At 45.9% G+C, this 26939-nt stretch overlaps 1 protein-coding gene across 2 annotated transcripts; it reads left to right on the top strand.

Annotated features, from left to right (window-relative positions):
• The first annotated feature begins 710 nt into the window (after positions 1-710).
• On the top strand, positions 711-3823 carry LOC123151957 (RPM1-interacting protein 4). Of its 2 annotated transcripts, none has more exons than XM_044571583.1 (4): positions 711-1021; positions 2423-2929; positions 3029-3220; positions 3361-3823. In XM_044571583.1, the coding sequence occupies exons 1-4, from the start codon at positions 1016-1018 to the stop codon at positions 3388-3390; spliced, it is 735 nt and encodes a 244-aa protein (XP_044427518.1). In that variant the 5' UTR covers positions 711-1015; the 3' UTR covers positions 3391-3823. The 2 variants fall into 2 exon arrangements, with proteins under 2 accessions (XP_044427518.1, XP_044427517.1); XM_044571582.1 differs by lacking the exon at positions 711-1021 and adding an exon at positions 1034-2175.
• Positions 3824-26939: the final 23116 nt, after the last annotated feature.

The following is a 26939-nucleotide window of genomic DNA, read 5'->3' as shown; positions in this document are numbered from 1 at the left end:
TTAGCCTGGATGGTGGTGGACCTCGGCGACCGGTGGTGGTACGGTGATGCCAAGGCCGAGCTGGGAGGGGGGAGCGGTCAAAGATGGCAAGCGCTTGCCAAGGATTTTTCAATAGATCGACCGGGCCCGGCCACGGCCAGTTGTGCACTTTTTTGGGCACACATATTGGCGAGCAGGAGCGCGTCAACGGTCCTGTTTTCCAGCATTTTTCTCCCTTTACACCCCATGGTTTCCGTGTTTTCTACTAGATGACTCATTGTTTATTTTTTTATTTTTTTGCAGGGTGACTCAGTTGTTTATTGAGCAAGCAGTATACGATACGATCAATTTGTTTTGATCGTCTACGCCGGAGCGTCTGCCCACTGTTCAAAAGAAGAATTTGCTACACCATGATTTGTGCACGTACGCAGTTGATTGTGTCAAGGCTTCTCTCTGCCATTAATTACATTGGAAAATACCAGAGATATGCATATACACACACTAATACAATGCACGTAGCCGCCATTGTCCCTCTCGGCACCGCGTTGATCCAGTCGGTGTCATGCTTAGCAAATAGCTACACGTGTGTGGGTGTGGCGTGAGCGGCTGCGCTATAGAAAAATGTAGAGTCGTGCTCAATATATTACTCTATCTAATCTACTAATCTATAAGTAGTACGTACAAAGTGCTTAGTACAAATGATTCGAGGGGCGATTACGCAAAAAGCCGAGAGGAACGACCAGCGAACAAGGCAACCAAACCATCCGTCCCTGTCTCGTAGTTATAATCCCGCCTGCCGGCCTGAGCTGATCAACACGCTCAGACTCAGCTAGCTAACATACAGGCAGGCCATCAGGAGGAGCCACGAGGAAGAAACAACCAGCGCATATATCCCCCTCGCCCCCTCCCTCCCGCCGGCAGAGCTGAGCTGAGCTGAGCCACCGTTCGACCAACTCGCCTCTAGAACACAGAGCCCCCCGCCGCCCGGATCCCTTCTTCATCCCCCTCTCCGCTCTTTGTATCGCTCACCACCGCCATGGCTGTAAGTTCCTTTCCTCTCCATAGCTCCTCCGAGCCTTGATTCGACGCCTTATTTTGGTCTGCAAGAACATATGTTTCCTGCAAACGGTGTCTTGGTTTTATCTTGATTGTCGCAAGAGATACCAGGTGCAGTAGTTTCTCGTGGTACGGTTCGAATAGGGATACCGGAACCTGAATTTTCTGAAGGAGAAACAGCAAAATCGCTATGATATGACTGTTGCCTTGTTGGCTGCTTATAGTACTAGAGAAATTTAGCTGGTACTATCATTCATGAGCTTAATCAGGCTAAAAGTTTTTCTAAGACATGATCATCCAGAGCCAACCTGTTCCTTTTCTTCTGCACCATTTGAATTGCACCAGGTATAATCCAAGTTCTGTAGAAAATTCTTGTGTGGATGAATCGCAGAGCTAGTTTGCGGTGACAAAAGTCTTCCTTGGCCGTTGAGGCGTATCTTTCGATCCACTTAAGATCTGTCATCTCAACCTACACATATATTATCTTCATTTTGCGGGTGAATCTCTACATATATTCTGGTGGAAAGGCTAATCATCCCATAAATTATGGAGATGCCGGCAGGTTAACTCTTAGTAATTGCATGAAAATATCAATAGTATTAACCCTCACCTATCACATGAAGATTTAATTGTACTAGTGCGTAATCAATCATTCAGTTGGCGAATCTTGCCTTATTTTCTGATTCGGTTTGGAATTGGAAGGTGTCGGCGAGGTAGACCTACTACCTGGCTATCTACCTTGCGATGGGAGGATATGTGACGTTTAGTCTGGCCTGATCTAGAAGTACAGATTTGTCAAACCTGATCTAGAAGTGCATTAACCCGCCCTGAAATTTGGCCTCAACTCGTCCAAGTGGCGAGGTCACGGCATGCGATTAGCTTCTTGATTAGTACATATTCAACTGGTCCATGTATACTTTCCATTGATTAGTCCATGACAGTGTGTAAAATGTGCCTGGAAGCCGTGGCGCGGGGTCTACTCTCTCTTGCTCCCTTTTTCCTCGGTCGTACGGTCGTACCAATCGACGACCACCACTTGCTACTTGGCCGGGCCAAGTTGACATGTCCGATGTCCCCGCACATGTTAATAATCTTCAGACCATGGCTTAATGATCATCACCAAGCATGAAGCTTCCTTGGGTAAGTTGGAGCGCTTGTGTCAGGGAATGATGATGTCCCCTAGGCTGTTCCTTTTCTTTTCTTTATTTTTCTCTAACCCTGGGACTGGGTCCCAAGTTCTCTAGCGTGTTTATTCTGTGTTTTGAATGTAAAAAATAGTCCGTAAAAAGTACAAAAATCATGGTTATCGCTGTGATTTTCTCTTAATCCCGAGGTGCCCTGAAATAAGCAGCATGTGGCTGACTCTTCTTCTGTTCCATGCATGCAGAAGCAGCAGAAGAACGCGCACGTCCCGAAGTTCGGCAACTGGGACAACGACGGCAACGTCCCCTACACGCTCTACTTCGACAACGCGCGCAAGGGCAAGGGCGGCAAGCCCATCAACCCCAACGACCCCGTCGAGAACCCCGAGGCCTTCTCCTCCTCTGTCGTCGCGCCGTCGCCGAACCGCTCCTTCGACCAGGGCAGGCCGGCTCTCCCTCCTGCCTCCCCGCCTCCCGCTCACCACCACGAGCGCCGGCCCAGCGACGCGCCGGCGGTCGCCCCGCCGCTGTCCCCGTACCACCGGAACGCCGGTGGCGAGCCGCCGAGAAGAGGCCCTGGCGGCGGACGGGCAGGCGGAGGCGGGTATAGCGTGGAGCAGTCGCCGGGGCCGTCCCCGCTGCACCCGTACGGACAGTCGAGGGCCGAGTACTCCGATGGCAGCGGCTACGGCCTCGTGGCCAACTCCGTGGACCGGTCCCGTGCCAGGGGCGCCTCGCGGGGCAACGAAACGGTAAGCCTCTGATCTGCTCTGCTCCGGTCAGTGTGCCATGGCTTTGCGCGGAGGTGATGTCTTGTATCTTACTTTGGTTGTTGCTGCGACCGATGGCAGCCGACGAGGGGGTCAGCGGTGCCCAAGTTCGGCGACTGGGACTCCAACCCGGCGTCGGCGGACGGCTACACGCACATCTTCAACAAGGTGAGGGAGGAGAAGAGCACCCAGGCCAAGGCACCGGGGTTCGGCAAGGACAACGTCGCCTATGGCAACGGCCGCAGGCAGCACGACGACGGCTACGTCTCCTCGGTGAGTTCCACAACACAACTTCATGCCCATGTCGCCATTGGTTTGTTCGTGTTGATCCTCGTTTTCTTATTCGGTGATCGATCTCACTGACTCGCCATGAATTTGAGTTCTGAATTAGTCTCTGTTGGTTTCGCCTGCAGAGTCGCTGGTGCTTTGGGTGGTGCAAGTAGGGGTGGTTCGACAGATGATGATGGGGAAAAGTAAGCGAGGATCTTTGGGAATGTAAATTGTGTGAAATTAAGAAGGTTTTTGCCATTGATTCAACTTCGAACTTCTGTAATCCCATTTTTTGGGACATTATTTGGCATTGGGCACTCAGCAGAGTTCATATTCTTTTGATTGTGAAATATACTCCTACTATTTCTTTCTGATGTGGAATGTAGAGTTCAGCCATGGTTGTTGTAATACTAGAATTCTGTTGCGGGGCTTGTAGTGCAATACTGGGTACTGATTACCTTTAATCCAATTTCGGATTGCAGATAGTTTCTGTTTTTTCTTCTTCAAGGGTGAACGTGAATGTCGAACCCACGGAATGTTCTGCTAGTAGATAGTGATTCAAACAAGCTATCATTGTCATTAAGAGTTTTGGCTTTCTGTACCAAATACCGCAAGTTGTATGAAGAGAGATCAATAATGCTTCCTCTATTCCAAAATAAGTGCCGTTGATTAGTTGTACTAATTTTGTACTAAATCAGCCAGACTTATTTTGGGACGAGGGAGTATGAAATAGTCTAGGGCATGTGGACTTTACTCACAACTTTAGGGTCTCTTTGATTCAAAGGATTTTTATAGAATTTTTGAAGGATTGGAATCCTTAGGAATTTTTCTTGTTTGATTCGTAGGATTGAATCTTGTAGGATTTTTTCCTAAGGATTTATTTGTACTGCATTTCACAGGAATTCTAACATCCACTCCAACCTCTTGGAAGAAATTCTTTGCTTTCCCCATGCCACAATCAAACAAACTCAAATCCTATAGGAATCCAATGGACATGCCATTTCAATCTTACGTTTTCCCTATTCCTGTGTTTTTGCAATCCTACGAATCAAAGAGGCTATACTTGCGCATAGGATATTTTCTTGATTTTCAATAGTCATGGTGGCATTGTTATTATGTGTTTTCAACGTGTAGATGTGGGGGGACTCATCCAAATGACGTCACTACCGATTAACAACTTTTTGAGCATAAGTACAGACACAAGCGCTCATATACACGTGCATACATTCATCCTTATGAACGCGCACACACACCCTACCCCTATGAGCACCTCCGAGAGACTGAGCCGGCATATCATCTTGAGATTTACGAAGTCACTGTAGGCGCCTCGTCGTCGACGGGAACGTCTCCTCCCACTGAAAGAGTATCGCCGGAAATCCTGAAATAAATCCAGGAATAATGCGAGCACCAGGATATGAACCCTGGTGGGTTGGGGATACCACTTGCATCGTGATTATATTGCCCAACCAATGTCCTTACCATCGCGCGGGATTACTTCAGTTGAAGGATTTCTCCGGACCAACGCACTAGACATTTAATTACTGCACTCATCTTTTTAAAAATGGAGAAGGACCCCCGGCCTCTGCATCTGGACGATGCATGCAACCACTTTATTAATTATTCACATAATACCTTATAAAGTCATACAACAGTAAGGCTAAGCCACCATCTAGGAAACATCTTTCGCTATTCCTATCCAGTTGATATAGGGATATTGATAGTCTGGGCCTAATACCAAACAGACCTCGCAGCCAAACCTAACAGCTAAGACCTGAGGTCCCAATCAGGACGTCTGACAGGTATGGGGCACCCAGCAGTCCAACGCACTCCTCAATCAGGACGCCTGCCGGGTATAAGGCTGCCGCAGCCACCTGCCACAAATCCATCTTCAGAGTTGTACTGTTGCATCTACCGCGCCAGTCTCTCTGCCATCGACGCCGCCACGACGCCAGGCGGCATCGTCCTCCTGCGCGAGTCCATCCTCACACATCTGATGCCGAATCTGCACTGTGCCACGCCGTCGAGATCCCTCGCCATTAATGTGTAGAATGAAGCGCCGCTCCACCAAAGATGCGGTCCACTGGTCCCTCGAGCCCGTGCACACCTCCAAGAACGACGCCCCCAAGGGGGAAACGACATAAGAACGCCGCTGTCTTCCGATCTACTGATCTAGGGTTTCCCCCGGAGGTAGCAAACAGTGACCTTGAAACTCTCCTCGGCGATGCCTTCAAGAAGGGAATGTCGCAAAATAGCGCCGCCACCGCCGGCTTTGGCAGTAAGTCGAAAGCAAGTTTTCACCTGGATCTGTTCGAAGGACCTCCATCAAGCATCTCGTGCACGGATCGCTGCCATCTCTGCCGGGGATTGGATGATGGATCCAGGCTGCCGCCTCCTGACCGGCCACGGCACCACCACGGTGCCTAAGCCGGTGCCGTCATGCCCACCATGCCCGCTTGTAGACGCCCTCCAGATCTGTCGGCCCGCGTAGATGGTCCCCAAGAAGTTGCTTTTGGCTACCCTACTAATCCTTATTGTCATCGGCGTTCGGTGTAGCTTTTCACGCGTCCCTGCACTTTACCTCCTCCTAGATCGGTCAAAGGCATACCAGGTACCCGTTGAGCATTAGAATGAGAAAGACAAAGACAAATCTGTTGTGAATAACATGTACAACTAACATTCAATTAAGCAAAGTCAATACCAATGATCTTGTGCACAAGTACATATGGTTGCAAGGCTATGCCTCAACCCATGGCCCGAGGGGATCACTCACACATCGAAATCAAATCACATATGAAAAATATTGTAGATGACATTGATAGATGAATGATTGTATAGAGTATTACAATGTCGTCGTATGCGATGAATTGACTACAAGTATGGCAAACTATGGGAGAATGACTATGGAGATGGAGATGACGGTAGCGATGGCGGCGGCTAGGGTTTCTCAGAATGGTGGTGGTGATCCTAGCGACTATTTTGCTCTTCATAGGTTTGGTGATTGTTTTGTTGCGAATGGGGCCTAGGGATTTTCATAGTGTGTCGGGGATGACGTTATAGACCTGCTGGCGCATGGTACATCAGTGGGTACCAGACATCATCTTCTTTGTTGGATCATCTATAACGCGTCCAATTGGCTTGACTTGATCTCCACACTTTATATTTGCATGATAGTCCATTTCATGTGAAAAAACTACATAATGGGATTTGCAATCTTTTGCACTTATTACTCTTTAGTGACAAGATCGCAGTGATATTCTTGGAATGTCCAGGGTTATTCTGTTTAAACAATGGTGGTATGAGTGTGAAAAATACACTCATCCGGTACCACATTTTTGGTTCCTCGTGTAATGAGTTTACCTAATAATACATGTATGACAAGTCTAAAATCCGAGCTGGATATACCACCCCATTCCTAAGATATAAGGCATCTCTAGTACATCCTACAGAACTTAAATATAAGGAAAATTATTTGGCAAATTAAGACATATCTGGCCCATCCAATATTATATTTCCCCCAGGAGCCTATGTTTGCTCTATGATGACGACTTCTCACTAAAATGCGGGATGAACGGTGTCTCCCAAGGCAAAAGTGATGGCCCAACGCGTAGAACATTCCCAAAACATGTCTGCGTGGGCCCATTTGCGGCTGAAATGCGTCGGCACGGACGTGAAGCGAACGCGCCGCACATCCTCTCGGTGTCTGCCGCGTACCCACATGGCGGCCGCCCAACTACCTCCATCGTCTTTGTTAATGACGACCACTGACCTCGGGCCCACGCGTCAGCGATGGCGGTCGGCCTTTTTCAATCCAAGCGTGCGGTTGGGGGCGTCCTCTGTTGGGGAACGTTGCATGAGAAACAAAAAATTCCTACGCTCATCAAGATCAATCTAGCAGATGACCATCTACGAGAGGAGAGATTGGATCTACATACCCTTGTAGATCACTAAGCGAAAGCATTAAGAAATGCAGTTGATGTAGTCGAACGTCTTCGCGATTCAATCGCGATCCGTCTCGCGAACTCTGATCCAAGTGCCGAACGGACGGCACCTCCGCGTTCAACACACGTACGGCTTGATGACGCCTTCATCTCCTTGATCCAGCGAGCGATGGTGAAGTAGTAGCTCGAGTCCTCCGACAGCATGACGGCGTGGTGACGGCGGTGGTAGAGAAATCTCAGCAGAGCTTCGCTAAGCACTACGAAGAAAAGATGGCTATGAGGGAGAGGAGCAGCAGCGTCGTGGCACGTATAGATGCGTATGGGTGCAGCTGCCCTCTCTCTACCTGTCTATATATAGGGGGAAGGGGGAGGAGGGGGCGCCCTAGATCCCATCTAAGGGGGCGGCGGCCACAAGGCAGATGGGGCGCCCCCAAGGGAAACCCTAGGGTAGCTTGCTCCCAAGCCAGGTGGAGGGAACCCTAGAGGGGGTGCCCCGCCAATCCTGGTTACATGAGATGGGGTGAGGGGGGCGCACAACCCCTTAGTGGGCTGGTTTTCCCCCTCCCCTTGGCCCATGAGGCCCCCCGCCAACACTTGTCGGGGCCCCCAAAACCCCTTTCGGTTATGCTGGCCATCACCCGGTACCCCCAGAACACTTCTGGACTCCAATACCCTTCATCCAATATATGAATCTTCACCTCCGGACCATTCCGGAGTTCCTCGTCACATCCGGGATCTCATCCGGGACTCCGAACGACCTTCGGTAATCACCATAATGACTCAACTATACTTATATCGTCACCAAACGTTAAGTGTGTAGACCCCGCGGGTTCGAGAACTATGCAGACATGACCGAGACACCTCTACGGTCAATAACCAATAGCGGGACCTGGATGCCCATATTGGTTCCCACATATTCTATGAAGATATTTATTGGTCGAACCTTGATATCAAGGATTCAGCTAATCCCGTATGTAGTTCCCTTTGTCCATCGGTATGTTACATGCCCGAGATTCGATCGTCGGTATCTCCATACCTAGTTCAATCTCGTTACCAGCAAGTCTCTTTACTCATTCCGTATTACAAGATCCCGTGGCTAACCCATTAGACACATTGCTTGCAAGCTTATTATGATGCTGTATTACGAGTGGGCCCTGAGATACCTCTTCATCATATGGAGTGACAAATCCCAGTCTTGATCCATGCCAACCCAACAGACACCCTCGGAGATACCGAGAGCACCTTTATATTCACCCAGTTACGTTGTGACGTTTGGTACACACAAGGTACTCCTCCGGTGTCAGTGAGTTGCATGATCTCATGGTCATAGGAACATATACTTGACATGCAGAAAACGATAGCAATAAACTTGATACGGTCATATGCTACGTTTATAGTTTGGGTCTTGTCCATCACATCATTCTCCTAATGATGTGACCTCATTATCAAATGACAACTCATGTCCATGGCTATGAAACCATAGCCATCTTTGATCAACGAGCTAGTCCGGTAGAGGCTGACCAGGGACATCTTGTTGTCTCTGTATCCACACACGTATTTGAGTTTCCGATCAATACAATTCTAGCATGGATAATAAACGATTATCATGAACAAGTAAATATGATAATAACCAATTTATTATTGCCTCTAGGGCATATTTCCAACAGTCTCCCACTGGCAGTAGAGTCAATAATCTAGTTCACATTGCCATGTGATTAACACTCATAGTTCACATCGCCATGTGACTAACACCCAAAGAGTTTACTAGAGTCAATAATCTAGTTCACATCACCATTTCATTAACACTCAATGAGTTTATAAGGTTTGATCATGTTATGCTAGTGAGAGAGGTTTTAGTCAACGGGTCTGCAACATTCAGATCTCCATGTACTTCACAAATCTCTATGTCATATTGTAGATGTTGTTACCATGCTCCACTTGGAGCTATTCCAAATAGTTGCTCCACTATACCTATCTGGTTTGCTACTCAGAGTCATCCAGATAGGTGTCAAAGCTTGCATCGATGTAACCCTTTACGCCGAACTCTTTATCACCTCCATAACTGAGAAACATTTCCTTATTCCTCAAAGGACAGTTTTGACTGCTATCCGATGATCCACTCCGGGATCACTCTTGTACCCCCTTGCCAGACATGTGGCAAGGCACACATCAGGTGTGGTACACATCATGGCATACCGTATAGAGCCTATGGCTAAGGCATAGGGGACGACTTTCGTCCTCTCTCTTTCTTATGTTGTGGTCGAGCTTTGACTCTTACTCAACTTCACACCTTACAAGTCAGGCAAGAACTCCTTCTTTAACTGGTCCATTTCGAACTTCTTCGAAATCATGTCAAGGTATGTGCTCTGTGAAAGTCTTATCAGGTGTCTTGAGCTATCTCTGTAGATCTTGTTGCCCAATATGTAAGCAGCCTTACCCAGGTCTTCCTTTGAAAAACTCCTTTCAAACAACCCTTTATGCTTTCCAGAAATTCTACATCATTTCCGATCAACAATATTGTCATGGAATTGTCACGGCAGATGTCCCAGTGTGAGGACTTAGTCGTGAGGCCAACGCATCTTTGTAGTAGCTTGAGAGGGGTTGAGCGGAATCGAGAGACGCAACATAAGGATTTAGATAGCTTCGGGCCTCGGGAACCATCATCCGGAATAGCCCTACATGCTGTTTGTGGCTAGGTCTCATTATGCTCATGAGGGAGTCGCCGTAAACTGGCTCTCCTAATTATGTCTAGCCCTAGAGATTGTTTCTTCTTGCTTCTCCCTCTTTGGGGAGCCCTGCCCCTCCTTATATATGTTTAAGGGGCGGGTTACATGTGGAGTCCTATTAGGATTAGGACTAGTCTACCTTCTAATACAAACCGGATACAAGTCCAGGTCTTAACTCCTTGTAAGACAAATATTCCTCACGCCTTTCCTCTTAAACCGGCCCACCATAACATGAACCGTCCTTCTGGGCCTTGGGCCTTGTCATCCGTTTGTCCCGCCCGCCGGGTTACCAGTGAATAATAATGTTCAGTCAGGTTGCTTGTAAACCGTCTGGTCAGTGCGGGTCGTCGGTGAATCGCCAAGTCCGGCCGGGTTACACCGCGGGGTATATCCCTGACATTAGCCCCCAAGTTTACCTTGGATTTATCCATGGTAAACTTATGCTGCAAAATAAACACAAGAACAAATTTGACAGGTTGTGCTCCGGGTTAAGAATTCTTGTAAACCAGCACCTAATCATCCTTAAGTCCTTGTCATTTCCTCCTTCTAGAAAATCCGGGTCAATAGACCAGCTTCATAAGTAATTTGCTTGTAGAATAAATATTGTAAATAAAGAATCCATTTGAGTCGGCCTTCAATGCTCTGACTTGAGAAAAATATTGGTCTTCAAATATTCAACTGATATTCAGCCGGCTTGAAAATGTAGAACTTGCCAAGCTATGATTTCCAAAATCGGCGGGTTATAAAGCTGATAATTCCGAGTCATGATTGTTGCCAACGCCGGTTCATGATTGTTGTCAACGCCGGTTCATGATTATTGATGACGCCGGGTCATGATTATTGATGATGCCGGGTTAATCTGGTTTATTCAAAACTGAGAATTTGAAGATTTTTCTCCCTTATATCCATATTATCTGTAGCCCCCATGTCTTGAACAAAACAAAGTGATGGCTTAAGACTTGCTTCAATATAAATACTGCCACTTAAGAAATCCATGTTGTTCATCCCAGTCACTTAGTAAAAACTGAATACTCCATATTATGTATCCCCCAAGTGCCGGGTTGTCATGCTTGCAGCAACCTGGGACTTGTAATTGCCTGATGCTCAAAAAACTTGAATTGTTGACAGGAGTAATTGGTAGCCCCCAAGGGCCGGCTCATTACAATGTGATGAGTTGGATCTTCAATAAGGTGAGTAAAAAATGACTTTGCATTAGCCCCCAAGTGTCATGGTGCATGCTTGCAGCGACATGAGACTTGCATATTTGATATAATCTCAACTTAAATAATGTAGCCCCCAAGTGCCGGGTCGTGAACCTGCAGCGACTCGGGACTATTCCTTCAATTGTAGAATAAATCATATCGATTGATAATATAACAACCATGGCGCTAAAGCGACCTTGAAAACCTTAATCATAATACTGGTTACTGATAACCATAATAAAATCCCAGCCATGTTGGCTATTTGAAGATTTGAATAATATAATCCAATGATTTATGAGCACATGATTCCAATGGCGCAATCCAAATATATACTGGCAAGTTATAATCCCAAACCAGTCTGGGTTAATAAACACTGGATGATTTATTATCATACTGGCAACTTATAGTCGAAAGCCAGGCCGGGTTAATAAACGCCGGTGATTTATAATCATGCTTTATTCAACCTGTTTCTACATACAACAAGTTTAAAGTGTCCCGGCGGTTTACCGCCGGACGGGTCATAATGCCCAACATACAACCCGGGTTTATAACCAAGGCTGCACTTAAGAATAATCAAATATGAAATATATCATACCAGTAAGGGTGAATCACATCGTTGGTTTACCAACTTTTGTAGTAAGGGTGATAACCCCAATCTTGAGCACTGATAACTCCTTCCATATTTTGCCGGTTTATGATAAAACTGTACCGGGTTGTAATAAACACCGGATTATCCATATATAATACTGGCGACTTGTAGTTGAAACCAGACCGGGTCAATAAGCGCGGGATTATAACTGATCATATATTGACAACTTGTAGTTGAAAGCCAAGTCGGGTCAATAAAGTCGGTTTATCATAAGATATTATCAACCTCATCAAAGGAGAAAAAACTTCGCAAATAAAAGCAGAGAAAGAACATGCAAGGCTTTTCATGGGCTGCCAGGCCCAAAATCGAGGCTTTTCATGGGCTGCCAGGCCACTAAGTTAAACCATTTCACAAAGCCTTTTAAGATGGACCTCAATCATTAATCAATTGTCGTTTTAACTTTGACAAGTTCAGGGTCTATGAGATTGAGTTGTCAAACGTTCGGCGGGTCATACCAGGTTTACCTGGACGGAGTGGCTTACTTAAAGAAGGCAGGATAACCCGGGGTTTTAGGTGAATACACCTGGCTTCCAAGCCTGGCTTGATAGCCTATTACAAGTGTAGACTCTTTGTTCGTTACGAAGCAAAGAGCCCCCAAGCAATATTTTCAGTTGTGCTCAGTGGGTGCCTATGTTTGAGTTGTGTTGTGCAACAGACTCTTTTTGGCCCCCAAGTGATTTCCTTTTGGCCTTTCCCGATCAAGAGGTGTAGCTATGGTTCAGATACGACCAAGCCCCCAAGTGATTTCCCTGGTGGCCTTACGCCGATCAAGAGGTGTAGCTATGGTTCGAATACGACCAAGCCCCCAAGTGATTATTGTGAGCTGTGCTCAAGGGATACCCATGTTTGAGCTATGTTGTGCAGCAGACTCTCTTTGGCCCCTTATGATTATATTGCCTTGATAGCCGGATTACCGAAGTAAACAGAGTTGTGCTCTTATGATAATATTGGCTTGATAGCCGTATTAATAGGGTAGTCACAGCTGTGATCAACAAGCAGGAAGCCCCCAAATGATCAATAATATGATAAACCAATAAAGCAGGATGCCCATGTTTGAACCGTGCATCATGGCAGCAAGTTCTCTTTGGCAATGTTTAATTTTTTTTGCAAGAGATAACTTCTTCTTGAACCGGATGTTTAACCGGATATTGAGATCTTCAAAGCTTTGTAGGAGACATCTTTCCCTTGAACCAGATTTTAAACCAGAATCTTCAATTTCAGCCAGAAATTTTCTGACGGCCTTTAAACTCGAACTTGCGAGAAATTATTTTTTTTTGAACCGGAAATTCTTAAACCGGATTTGAGAGCTTCAAAGATTTGTGGGAGACAAATTTCCCTTGAACCGGATTGTAAACCGGAATCCTTTCTGATGACCCGGAACTCCTTCATTGAGCCGGGATTTGGTAACTGTCATATATTTTCTAAGCCAGAAATTTTCTGACGGCCTTTACATTTTCATCAATATAACAGTAGCCTCTGGGATCGGGTTATCTTTCCCTCCATCGCCCTGGGGTTCTTAAGTTTGCTGAATCTAGCAAAATTTGTTGAGTCATGTCATCGTAGCCCCCGAGTCTCAAGGTGACTCGAGGAATTGGCTTGAGATTCTCCACATTTGACCGTGATATAAACCGGCATATAGTTGAACAGAAGAACGCTTGTAATATGTTAAAGCTGGAAGCAAGGTGTCGAGTTAACGATCTTCGCAACACTCATTGTATATCCTTGGCGTTTGATAACGCAATATAGATCCATGGAAACTTGAAGTCGATCGTGGCGGGTTATAAATGACTCCATAAAATTTGTGTCAGTAATCCGGTCAGCGGTTCATCCCAACTGGCTGTTCTGAAATTAACCAAACTATAGTGGCGGCGACTTGTTCGCCTGCCCATTGAGACATTCAGTGCAGACGGCGGTTGATGATAATTTTGCCTTCAATTTGTTGAAAGAAAAACGGGCTACCCAAGATGTGACTTGCTCATACTCAATAAACAGCTCATGCAGGTAGGTGTGGCCGGTGCGTTGATGTAGACCGGGCCATACGGGCGGCGGCTTGTGCGCGTCCATTCATCGGGTAATATGTTACGAACTATCGCTGGGCGGAATATTGTCAGCCCGTGCTCCATACCCATGGTATAAACCACATTTGTAGTGAATGATTGTCCTGTATATAAAAATATACAGATCAAAGTAATTGTTTTTTGACAAAAATAATACGTGCTAATAAAATAGACTTTAGATGGATAGCACCTGATTCGTTTAGGCCGGAAATAACCCGCCATGAAGTTGATGATGACTAGGTGAAACTGAAATCATTCACGAGTGAGTCGACCACGGGAGCAGACAGATGAGTCGGGCCGGTGTTGTAAGCCGGTGCAGACGGACGGGTCGATCACAGGTCCGGTAAAACCGCACGGACGGACGATTCGGCCTCGTCATGTAGATATAAACTGGGCTGCAGTCGCGTGTGTTGATGTAGCGGGGGTGACGATCTGTGCACGTACCCGTTAAGCAGCACATCACGGACAAGTGCTAGTGCAATAATAATACTTATGCGCACCCCTTGTGTGACACCATTGTAATAAATAATAACCCTGATATTTATTTGTCGGATGAGCGTGGATATTGGGATCAAAACATATCAAATGTCTGATGTCTCCACGTGACCTTCTCCTCTTGTCTTAATCTCTCATGGAGGACCTGATTGAAGTGCCAGCGTATGCACGCACTGCTCTTTCACAATAGCCCTAGAGATTGTTTCTTCTTGTCCTAGAGATTGTGTCTTCTTGCTTCTCCCTTTTTGGAGAGACCTGTCCTTCCTTATATATGTTGAAGGGGCGGGTTACATGTGGAGTCCTATTAGGATTAGGACTAGTCTACCTTCTAATACAAACCGGATACAAGTCCAGGTCTTAACTCCTTGTAAGACAAGTATTCCTCACGCCTTTCCTCTTAAATCGGCCCACCATAACATGAACCGGCCTTCTGAGCCTTGGGCCTTTTCATCTGTCTGTCCTGCCCGCCGGGTTACCAGTGAATCATAATGTCCAGTCAGGTTGCTTGTAAACCGTCTGGTCAGTGCGGGTCGCCGGTGAATCGTCAAGTCCGGCCGAGTTATACTTCCGGCCAGGTTACGCCGCGGGGTATATCCCCGACAAATGTGTCATCCACACACTGGTAAAATGACGTGCTATACAAAAAGTTTTTAACCCCTTTCCGTGACGACATTTGGAACCGTCGCCAAGTGAGTGTGGGCGATAGGGGGGTCTTTCCCACACGACCCAGAAACCGTCGGGGATAGGCCCTCCCGGGACACCAAATGAGCTCGTGTGCGATCGGGCGAGGCATCGAAACACAATCATTTCCATAGGTATGTACATCCTGCACGGTGAATCCAAGAAAACATTTTCATAGGTATGTATATCACACACAGTTCTTTGTGTGGAAACGTTTGTGCAAGGTGGCCTAACACAAACAATTCGCTGCCGGAAGTCGTGTGTGATTGTTAGTCGATCGAACACACCTACTTTCTAGAAACCGTGCGGGTTGTTTGAGTTCATCGCCCACGGTGCTGTCTGAGTAACCGTCTACAGTAGAAAACCCCAATAAGTAGGGTAATTAGCCTATTATTGATAATCCATGTACTAATCGAATTGGTATTTCTTATAAAACACACCCGATATTTCATATCCGTATAACAGCAACCATGATTTCATAATCGAATTACATCAGATAGCTTCGGCACTCAGTTACGCCATTACACAAAAACACCAAGTTTCACATGCAGCATAAAAAACCTTAGGAAAGTAGCATCATACATGGTAAATAGACAAATGAATCTCATCTGGGAAACTACAGAAGCGGGAGGCAAATATTGGGCCTTTAGTGATGTTGAATCTCCTTGCAACTTTAGGCCAGAGGCTATGGATAATTGCTCGCCCAACCTTTGTCCTCTTCATTAAGACTTCAATATTGTACCGTGGGTGTTGAATGAATACCTTCCTCGCCTCTTGACCATCCAGGTGGTTCGAGAGGTAATCATCGGTGAACTACTTTGAAAAGTACTGAAAATAAAGCTATGCATAAATCGCTGTTATAAATTTTGAAATGGTGTAAGGGGTAAAAACAAGGTAAAAGAGTTAGTACCGTCCTATAGTTGACTGATGTCTTCTTCATTGTGCGAACAAAGATCTTGCTGTTATTCATCACAAGTTTCTTCATACTAACAATCTTTCTGAGTTTCTTGACTTGACTGATCTTCATGGACATCTCATTTCCCCATATGCAAAATGGGTTGAACAGTGGGTCTAAGCCTCTGACAGTAGGACCTACATGTGCAAGACCAAATTGTAAGAAACCTAAATATTAGAATGATTCCTGCAACTACACAATAATGTGCTATTAGCCAAAGGACCCTGCTTGAACAAACCTCGATGGTAAACCGCAATGTCTCCTATTGTTTCCCTGCAACACACATAAGGAAGATCTTGATCAGGTTAACTGAGAGTTGCCATACTATCAGTAGAATATGTATTGAGTACAACCAAATTCGATTGGTATCACATGCATAACAATACAAAATTGTACGCACATCAAATGAAAATCAAATTGCAAAACTGAACCGAACAGTTAAATGGACAGCAGACCAAATGAACCAAAATAGTTAACTAAGCACGACATTGCAGAATAGAAACATGTACTAGAAGATAAGTCAGTTAACAAAACAAAGAATGCTTGAGAACAGTACTACGAAATGTAGCAATTGTTGGACCAAAGTGTTAACTGAACATTACATTTCAGAGGATCAAATTGTTAATTGAACATCAGATTGCATATTAACATTACAGAGGACAAATCACTAGAAGGCACTGGCGGTGGCCTCGAGAAAATAGCATGAACTGTATTTTAAAGTAGACAACCGCGTGGCGGTGTCGGCGGTGGCCTCGAAGACGAGGTGCTCATCCAAGATCGGTCCGTCGACACGCATGGCAGCCATAGCGACCTCGTGCACGCGTGCGGCCGCATGCTACTGAGCTCCACGTTATACTGCGTGCAAAATGGTTGTGGGCGGCGCTTAATTGGAGGAGGAGGGCAGTGATTTCGGTGGAAGCTGTCGCATCGTCGGTCGGGGCATGTGGGACGGGAAAGGAGGAGGATGGTTTGGGTGGGGTGTGGATTACCTGACCATATCGACGAGGCCGCACAGCAAGAAGGGTCGGCGGTGAGGAGGCCACTGATACGTCTCCAACGTATCTATAATTTTTAATTGTTCCATGCTATTATATTATCTATTTTGGATGTTTAATGGGCTTTATTATACCTTTTTATATTATTTTTGGGACTAAACTATTAACAGAAAGCCTAGTGCAAATTGCTATTTTTTTTGCCTATTTTAGTGTTTCGCAGAAAAGGAATATCAAACGGAATCCAAACGGAATGAAACCTTTGCGAGGATCGTTTTCGGAACAAACGTGATCCAGGAGACTTGGAGTGGATGTCAAGGAAGCAGCGAGGAAGCCACGAGGTAGGGGGGCGCCCCCCAGGGGGAGGGCGTGCCGCCCACCCTCGTGGGCCCCTCGCAGCTCCACCGACCTACTTCTTTCACCTATATATACTCTTATACCCTGAAACCTTCGAGGAGAGACACGAAACACATTTTCCACCGCCGCAACCTTCTGTACCCATGAGATCCCATCTTGGGGCCTTTTCCGGCGATCTGCCGGAGGGGGATTCGATCACGAAGGGCTTCTACGTCAACACCATAGCCTCTCCGATGATGTGTGAGTAGTTTACCACAGACCTTCGGGTCCATAGTTATTAGCTAGATGGCTTCTTCTCTCTCTTTGGATCTCAAGACAAAGTTCTCCTCGATCTTCTTGGAGATCTATTCGATGTAACTCTTTTTGCGGTGTGTTTGCCGAGATCCGATGAATTGTGGGTTTATGAACTTGATTATCTATGAATATTATTTGATTCTTCTTTGAAATCTTATATGCATGATTTGATATCTTTGCAAGTCACCTCAAATTATCAGTTTGGTTTGGCCTACTAGATTGATCTTTCTTGCAATGGGAGAAGTTCTTAGCTTTGGGTTCAATCTTGCGGTGCTTGATCCCAGTGACAGAAAGGGAAACGACATATTGTATTGTTGCCATCGAGGATAAAAATATGGGGTTTATATCATATTGCTTGAGTTTATCCTTCTACATCATGTCATCTTGCCTAATGCGTTACTCTATTCTTATGAACTTAATACTCTAGATGCATGCTGGATAGCGGTCGATGTGTGGAGTAATAGTAGTAGATGCAGAATCATTTCGGTCTACTTGTCATAGGCGTGATGCCTATATTCATGATCATTGCCTTAGATATCATCATAACTATGCGCTTTTCTATCAATTGCTCGGCAGTAATTTGTTCACCCGCCGTAATACATGCTATCTTGAGAGAAGCCACTAGTGAAACCTATGGCCCCCGGGTCTACTTTACATCATATAAGTTTCCAATCTACAATTCTAGCTTACTACTTATTTTGCAATCTTTATTTTCCACTCTATACCACAAAAATACCAAAAATATTTATCTTATTATCTCTATCAAATCTCACTTTCGTAAGTGACCGTGAAGGGATTGACAACCCCTTTATCGCGTTGGTTGCGAGGTTCTTGTTTGTTTGTGCAGGTACTAGGCGACTTGCGTGTAGTCTCCTACTGGATTGATACCTTGGTTCTCAAAAATGGAGGAAAATACTTACGCTAAGCTGCATCACCCTTTCCTCTTCAAGGGAAAACCAACACATGCTCAAGAGGTAGCAAGAAGGATTTTTGGCGCCGTTGCCGGGGAGATCTACGCCAAGTCAAGACATACCAAGTACCCATCACAAACTCGTATCCCTCGCATTACATTATTTGCCATTCGCCTCTCGTTTTCCTCTCCCCCACTTCACCTTTGCCTTTTCTTCGCCTTCTTCCCGTATGTATCTTTGTTTGTGTTTCCATGTGCCTTCCATTTGCTTGCATCTTTGCTTGCTAAAAATCTATTGATATGGATCCACTTAAAGTGTTCTACTTGGATCATCTTTGATCCTTATGCGCTCGTGCTGAAACCCCAACTACGCTAGTTGATGGGAAATCTTTAGATGAGCATGCCCATTTTGTGCGTCACCGTTTGTCTGAAAAAGGGAGACTCTTATGGGATCAAATAAACAGATTGCTGTGTTATGCTTGCAATCTTTATGAAATCTATGATTTTACTTGTTGGTCTAAGAACCCTAAAAAATACCTCCCCTACCTATGTGAGTTTAATGATAATGAAATCTTATCTTCTTATGCAAAGGGTGTTTATAGTTACTACGATATCGAACAAATTGAAGAATTTGCTGCTTTTAAGGGTGCTTATGAAGTTGCTTCTTTGATTTAAAAGTATGATATTACTCTCCACGAATCTAAAAATCTTGACATACTTAAATATTGCTATGAAAACTATGCTCATAATATCTATGTCAAGGAATTTATTGAAAGAATAACCGCTGCTTTGGAAGAAAATAATGATATGTATGAATCTATAGATAATTATGATTCCAATGATTTGTTTGAAACATCCCTTGATGAACATGATGCTTGCTATTCTTGTGGCCATGATGCCAATATTTATGAAGATGAATTTGCTACAATTCCTTATGTTAAACATGAGAACGTTGCTATTGCACCCATACTTGATAGTTCCTTCGATGAAAAGCATGATTGCAATGATGTTATTATAAATTATATTAACATCAATTGTGCTAATAATATGCAAAACCCTAAGCTTGGGGATGCTAGTTTTTCTATAACTACTATTTGTTGCAATGATCATGATTGGGGTGATTCTTATTTTGATCTTGAAAATTTATTTAAGCCCCATGATGAATATGAGATTGATAATAGTGTTTGCAATATTATTGAAAGTGGGTTCGGAAGAGTGTCAACTTTAGATCCCACATATTTGGAGAATGTTCAATCTTATGAGTTTTTTGATAAAAGTGGGTTTGGAGAGGTCATGACTTTAGTTAATTTTAATCCCACTATTTTGGAAGAGTGCCAACTTTGCATGCATGTGGATCGTGTTGAAAATACTTTATGTGATAGCTATTTTGTTGAATTTGCTTATGATCCCACATGTAATTATTATGATAGAGTAAAATATGATTGTAGAAATTTTCATGTTACTAAATTACCTCTCGTTATGTTGAGATTGCTATTGTTTCTTTCCACTTCCTTGCATATGCTACTTTTTGCTTGCTATGATTATTTGTTTGCCTATAAGATGCCTATGCATAGGAAGTATGTTAGACTTAGATGTGCTTGTCACGTGTTTTATGATACTCTTTTTTGTGCTTCAATTCTTGTCTTTCATGTGAGCATCATTGAAATTATCAATGCCTAGCTAGGGGCGTTAAACGATAGCGCTTGTTGGGAGGCAACCCAATTTTATTTTTGTTCCTTGCCTTTTGTTCCTGTCTAGTAATAAATAAATCATCTATCCTCTGTTATGATTGTGTTTTTATGCTTTAATTAGTGTTTGTGCCAAGTAAAGCCTTTAGGATCTTCTTGGATGGTTGTTGTTTGATCTTGCTGAAAAAAACAGAAAGTATGCACTCACGAGAATAATTTTCATTTTTAACCAGAGAACGATAAAATACTGATTCAAACTTCAGTAGATCAATATACAAATTATTTAGGATGTCCTAATTTCTCAGGATTTTTGGTGTTACAGAAGTATTCAAAACCTACAGATTACTACAGACTGTTCTGTTTTTGACAGATTCTGTTTTTCGTGTGTTGTTTGCTTATTTTGATGAATCTATGGCTAGTATCGGGGGGTATGAAACATAGAGAAGTTGGAATACAGTAGGTTTAACGCCAATATAAATTAAGAATTAGTTCATTACAGTACCTTAAGGATGTGATTTGTTTTCTTATACTAACAGAGCTCATGAGATTCTCTGTTGAGTTTTGTGTTGTAAAGTTTTCAAGTTTTTGGGTAAAGATTTGATGGATTTTGGAATAAGGAGTGGCAAGAGCCTAAGCTTGGTGATGCCCAAGGCACCCCGAGGTAAAATCCAAGGACAACCAAAATCCTAAGCTTGGGGATGCCCCGGAAGGCATCCCCTCTTTCGTCTCCGTCTATCGGTAACTTTACTTAAGGCTATATTTTTATTCACCACATGATATGTGTTTTACTTGGAGCGTCTTGTATGATTTGAGTCTTTGATTTTTAGTTTACCACAATCATCCTTGCTGTACACACCTTTCGGGAGATACACACATGAATTGGAATTTATTAGAATACTCTATGTGCTTCACTTATATCTTTTGAGCTAGATAAATTTTGCTCTAGTGCTTCACTTATATTTTTAGAGCACGGTGGTGGTTTTATTTTGTAGAAATTATTGATCTCTCATGCTTCACTTATATTATTTTGATAGTCTTTTAGAACATCATGGTAATTTGCTTTGGCTATAAAATTAGTCCTAATATGATGGTCATTCAAGATGGGTATGATAAAAACTTTCATATAGAGTGCATTGAATGATTCTTGATAGATGTTTTGAGATATAAAGGTGGTAATGTTACAGTCATGCTAGTTGGGAAATTGTGAAATTGAGAAATACTTGTGTTAAAGTTGGCAAGTCCAGTAACATGCACGTATGGTAAACATTGTGTGACAAATTTGAAGCATGGGGTGTTCTTTGAGTGCTTTCCTTATGAGTGGCGGTCGGGGACGAGCAATGGTCTTTTCCTACCAATCTATCCCTCTAGGAGCATGCGTAGTAGTACTTTGATTCGAGGGCTAATAAGCTTTTGCAATAAGTATATGAGTTCTTTATGACTAATGTGAGTCCATGGATCATACATACTCTTACCTTTACAAAATTTGCTAGCCTCTACGGTACCGTGGATTGCCCTTTCTCACCTCGAGAGTTGGTGCAAACTTCGCCGGTGCATCCAAACCCCGTGATACGATACACTCTATCACACATAAGCCTCCTTATATCTTCCTCAAAACAGCCACCATACCTACCTATTATGACATTTCCATAGTCATTCCGAGATATATTGCCATGCAACTTTCCACCATCCCGTTTATTATGACACGCTCCATCATTGTCATATTGCTTTGCATGATCATGTAGTTGACATTGTATTTGTGGCAAAGCCACTTTCATAATTCTTTCATACATGTCGCTCTTGACTCATCGCATATCCCGGTACACCACCGGAGGCATTCACATAGAGTCATATTTTTGTTCTAGTATCGAGTTGTAACATTGAGTTATGAGTAAATAAAAGTGTGCTGATCATCATTATTAGAGCATTGTCCCATGTGAGGTGAAATAAAAAAAGAGGCTAAAGAAGCCCAGACAAAAAAATGAGAGAAAAATAGAGAAGGGACAATGTTACTATCCTTTTTTCCACACTTGTGCTTCAAAATAGCACCATGGTCTTCATGATAGAGAGTTCTTATTTTGTCACTTGCATATACTAGTGGGAATTTTTCATTATAGAACTTGGCTTGTATATTCAAATGATGGGCTTCCTCAAAATTCCCTAGGTCTTCATGAGCAAGCAAGTTGGATGCACACCCACTTAGTTTCTTTTTGATGAGCTTTCATACACTTATAGCTCTAGTGCATCCGTTGCATGGCAATCCCTACTCCTCGCATTGACATCAATTGGCACACTAGTCCTTTGAAGAACTTGACGACTGACTGTGCTGTGACCTTCATCACTGCTTCCACTTCTGGCCACTTTGTGAACTTGTCGATTGCAATGTACAAGTACTCAAAGCCCCCGACAGCGCGGGGGAAAGGGCCTGGTATGTCGAGCCCCCAGACCGAGAAAGGCCAGGAGAGAGGAATGGTTTGAAGGGCTTGAGCTGGCTGATGAAGCTTCTTTGAATGGAACTGACACGCTTCACACCTGGTGAGTAGTGTCGTTGCATCCTGGAGGGCGGTGGGCCAGAAGAAGCCTTGCCGAAACGCTTTGCCGGCAAGGGCCCTTGACCCAATGTGGGATCCACATATGCCTCCATGTATCTCCGCCAACAGCCCCAGTCCTTCCTCTCGAGGGATACACTTCAATTTCACGCCGTTTGGCCTCTTTCTGTATAGGACGTCATCGACGAACTGGTACATAGTAGAGCGACGGGCTACTTTTTCTACTTCTTCCTGCTCCTCAGGAAGTTCCCCTGTTTGGAGGAATCGGACGGTATGCTGTGCCCACACTGGAGCCTGGGGCTCGACGGCGAGGACTAAAGGCATTTCCTCCGCTATCGGAGCGGCTGTCTCCATGGCAAGAGCTTGATGCTCTGTCGGAGCTAGCCGTCCCGTGGCGGGCTCAATGTCTCCGGCAACATCCTTGCCGGCGGCTCCGGGGAGTTCGGTGGGAAAGTACCTGTCGGGCCCTGATTTTCTCCTCTTGTTCTGCTCTGTTGATGGATCAACGGATGGCTGAGTTAGCCGAAGCACAAAGGTACCTGGTTCCACAGGTAGCTTGAGGGCAGCGCGTTTTGACAAGTAATCGGCGATATCATTCTCCACTCGGGGAACGTATTCTTCCTGTATACCGTCAAAACGCTCTTCCAGCTTTCTCACTTCATCGACGTAGGCCTTCATCAATGGGCTCTGGTAATCCTTGTTGACTTGCTTGACGACAAGTTGCGAGTCGCCTCTGACGACGAGTTTCTTGATTCCAAGGTCTGCCGCGATCCTAAGACCGGCAAGCAGCCCTTCGTACTCAGTCGTATTGTTTGTTGACACCTCCCTGGGGAAGTGCAGCTGGATCACATACTTGAGGTGCTCTCCGGTGGGCGCGACAAGCAGTACGCCAGCCCCGACGCCCTGTAAGGAGAAAGCTCCATCAAAGTACATGATCCAGTCGCAACTTGCCTCCTTGCCGGGGAGAGTAGTCTCTTGGGTTTCTTCGTCAGGCGTCGCGGTCCATTCTGCAACGAACTCCGCCAGGACTCGGCTTTGAATCGTCGAGGTACTCTCAAACTTGAGGCCAAAGATGGACAGTTCCAGTGCCCACTCTATGATCCTTCGTGTTGCGTCTGGATTGTGCAATATCCGTTGCAGAGGGAGGCGAGTGACGACAGTGATTTCATGCGCCTGGAAGTAGTGACGCAGCTTCCTCGAGGCCATAAGAAGGCCGAAGAGCAGTTTCTGCACACCGGAGTACCTCGATCTAGCCCCCTGCAGGAGGGAACTAACAAAGTAGACCGGGTGCTGCATCATTTTCTTCTTCGGCGGCACTTCAATTGGCTGCGTCGTCTCGGCATCGGTGGCATCGGGCTCCGTCGCTGCTATTACCTCATCATCAATTTCTCTCTGCGCCACTAGTGCGGCGCTGACCACCTAGTTCGTTGCCGCCAGGTACAGCAGCAACGGTTCCTGTGGCCTAGGCGCAACTAGTATTGGCGCGGAGGAGAGGTACCTCTTCAAATCTTGCAATGCTGCTTCGGCTTCTGGCGTCCACTCCATCGGGCCCGCCTTTTTAAAAATCTTGAAAAAGAGAAGGGCGCGCTCGGCGGACTTGGAAATGAACCTGCTCATGGCGGCAATGCAACCAGCAAGCCGACGCACATCCTTGACTCGCTTGGGCGCTTCAATCTGCTCTATAGCTTTGATCTTGTCCGGATTGGCCTCTATCCCACGCTGTGACACAAAGAACCCGAGAAGCTTGCCAGACGGGACGCCGAAGACGCACTTCTCAGGGTTTAGCATGAGATTGATCATGCGTACGTTTGCAAATGTTTCTTGTAAATCTGATATGAGGGTTGCCCTGTTCTTGGTTTTGACCACTATATCATCCATATAAGCTTCCATATTTCTATGGAGCTGGGGTTCAAAACCAATCTGGACCGCCCTTGCAAACGTTGAACCAGCACTCTTCAACCCGAAAGGCATCCGTATAAAGCAATACGTACCACATGGGGTGATGAATGCCGTTTTCTCTTCATCTTCCCTTGTCATGAAGATCTGGTGGTAGCCGGAGTAGGCATCGAGGAATGACAACAAATCACACCCAGCTGTGTAGTCAACAATCTGGTCAATGCGCGGCAATGGGAAGGGGTCTTTGGGACAAGCCTTATTAATATCTGTGTAATTAATACACAGCCTCCACTTCCCATTTGCCTTGCGCACTACCACCGGATTGGCCAACCACATTGGATGGAGCACTCCTCTTACCAAACCCGCTGCTTCCAGTTTCCGGATCTCCTCTGTGATGAACTCTTGTCGTTCCAAAGCTTGCTTTCTAACCTTCTGCTTGACGGGCCGCGCATGAGGACAGACAGCAAGGTGGTGCTCAATCACCTCCCTGGGAACGCCAGGGATGTCGGATGCTTGCCATGCAAACACATCAACATTCGCCCGCAGGAAGGTGACGAGCGCGTCTTCCTATTTGTCGTCAAGGGTGGAGCTTATGGTAAAAGCTCCTCCCGTGCCGTCCTCCTTGACAGAAACCTTCTTGGTTCCTGGCGGTGTGGCCCTGGACTTCTTGTTTCTGTCGGCGGAGCTCTCTGACACGTCCTCGACGGGAGCGCTAAACTCCGAAGAGGTGCGCTTGCCGGAGTGGGTGCCTGAGGTCTCATCGGTCTTCTTCTTTCACCTTCCCGGGGCTCCAGCGGTGGAGCAAGCGCCTTAGCAGTGGCGGCTGCTGCAACTGCTTGTTGGTAGAGTTGGTCAGCGCAAATTAGCGCATCCTTCTTGTCTGACGGGACGGGTGATGATCGTCACAGGCCCCGGCATCTTCAGGGTGTTGTAGGCGTAATGTGACGCCGCCATGAACTTGGCCAGCGCCGAGCGGCCAAGGATCCCGTTGTAAGGCAAGGGGATCTTGGCAACGTCAAACACAATCCTTTCTGTCCTATAGTTCAGATCACTCCCAAAAGTCACGGGCAACGTGACCTTTTCCTTTGGTTGACTTCTTCCTGGGTTGACCCCTTGAAACGTGCCCGTCTCTTCGAGGTCTTCATCAGGAATCTGCAATTTCTCGATCACGGCCGGCGAGATTAAGTTTAGACTGGCCCCGCCATCGACTAGCATCTTTGTCACCTTGAGGTTGCGTATTGTTGGTGAAACCAACAATGGCAAGCACCCGACTGCAGTAGTGCGATCAGGGTGATCCTCAGTGTCAAAAATGATAGGTGTGCTGGACCACTTCAGCGGCCTTTGGGCATCAAACGACGGTTCCGCCGCTGTAATCTCACGCGCCCACTATTTAAGCTGGCGGTGAGAGGTATGCAGCGAGGCGCCGCCATCGACGCACATGGCCTCTGTAGCTTTCTGAAATTCTTGGTCACCAGACTCATCGTCCTCTTCGTGATCATCATCTTCTAGCTTTTTGTCACGGCCCCGGGCAGGCCTCTCCTGCTGTTTATCTTTGCTGCGACGGCCCGCCTGGCCGTTACGCTTCTTTCCGGACCCCTCAGCACCGTCCTGGCCTTTCTCCTTGTCCCGCCTCTCATATTCAGCCCTCTACTTCTCAGCAAGGAGCTCAACCTGTCGGCAGTTCTGGAGATCATGGCCTTTGGTGCGATGGATCTTGCAGTATTGCTTGTCGGAGTTTCCTGGCTTCTCGGCAGCCGCCAAGGCCCGGCAGGCCACACATCCAGCAATTTCCTTGCCGGGGTCATCTGCCTTGGTTTTCTTGGCGGAGCCGGCGTCGTCAGATCCCTCGACGGCAAGCACAGCCTTACCTTTGCGCTTCCTGTTGCGGTGCCGGCCTTTCTTCGCCGGGGCGGCAGTATCCTCATCTGAGGAGTCGGTTTCCACGCCGGCATCTTCGCCGGGGTACTTCCTTCCCTCTTCAGCTCGGGCACATCTATTAGCAAGAACATAGAGTTCTGCCACATCTTTCACCTTGTTCATTGCTAGTTCTTCGCACATCTTGCGGTTACGCACGTTCTGATGGAACGCGCTGATGATGGCGGCGGGGTGAACATCAGGGATATTGTATTGTACCTGGCTGAACCTCTGTATATACCTGCGCAGACTCTCGCCTCCCTTCTGGGGAATGACATGCAGCTCGCTTGCTTGGCCATGGGCTTGGTGACCTCCAGTAAAGGCGCCCACAAACTCATGGCACAAATCCGACCAGGAGGTAATAGAGTCTACCGGCAAGTGCATCAACCACGACATGGTGTTGGGTTTAAGAGCCAATGGAA

This window comes from Triticum aestivum, chromosome 7A, assembly GCF_018294505.1.
Source record: "Triticum aestivum cultivar Chinese Spring chromosome 7A, IWGSC CS RefSeq v2.1, whole genome shotgun sequence".
NCBI classification, from domain to species: Eukaryota; Viridiplantae; Streptophyta; class Magnoliopsida; order Poales; family Poaceae; genus Triticum; species Triticum aestivum.
Note: the sequence above shows the minus strand (reverse complement) of the source record. Positions and strands in the feature narration are given on the sequence as shown.

What these genes read in the sequence shown, in the direction of transcription:
- LOC123151957 (XM_044571582.1), top strand. An exon ending in CCTCGCGGGGCAACGAAACG is followed by an intron (nt 2,930 to 3,028) that starts GTAAGCCTCTGA and finishes GACCGATGGCAG; the next exon opens with CCGACGAGGGGGTCAGCGGT. An exon ending in ACGACGGCTACGTCTCCTCG is followed by an intron (nt 3,221 to 3,360) that starts GTGAGTTCCACA and finishes TTTCGCCTGCAG; the next exon opens with AGTCGCTGGTGCTTTGGGTG.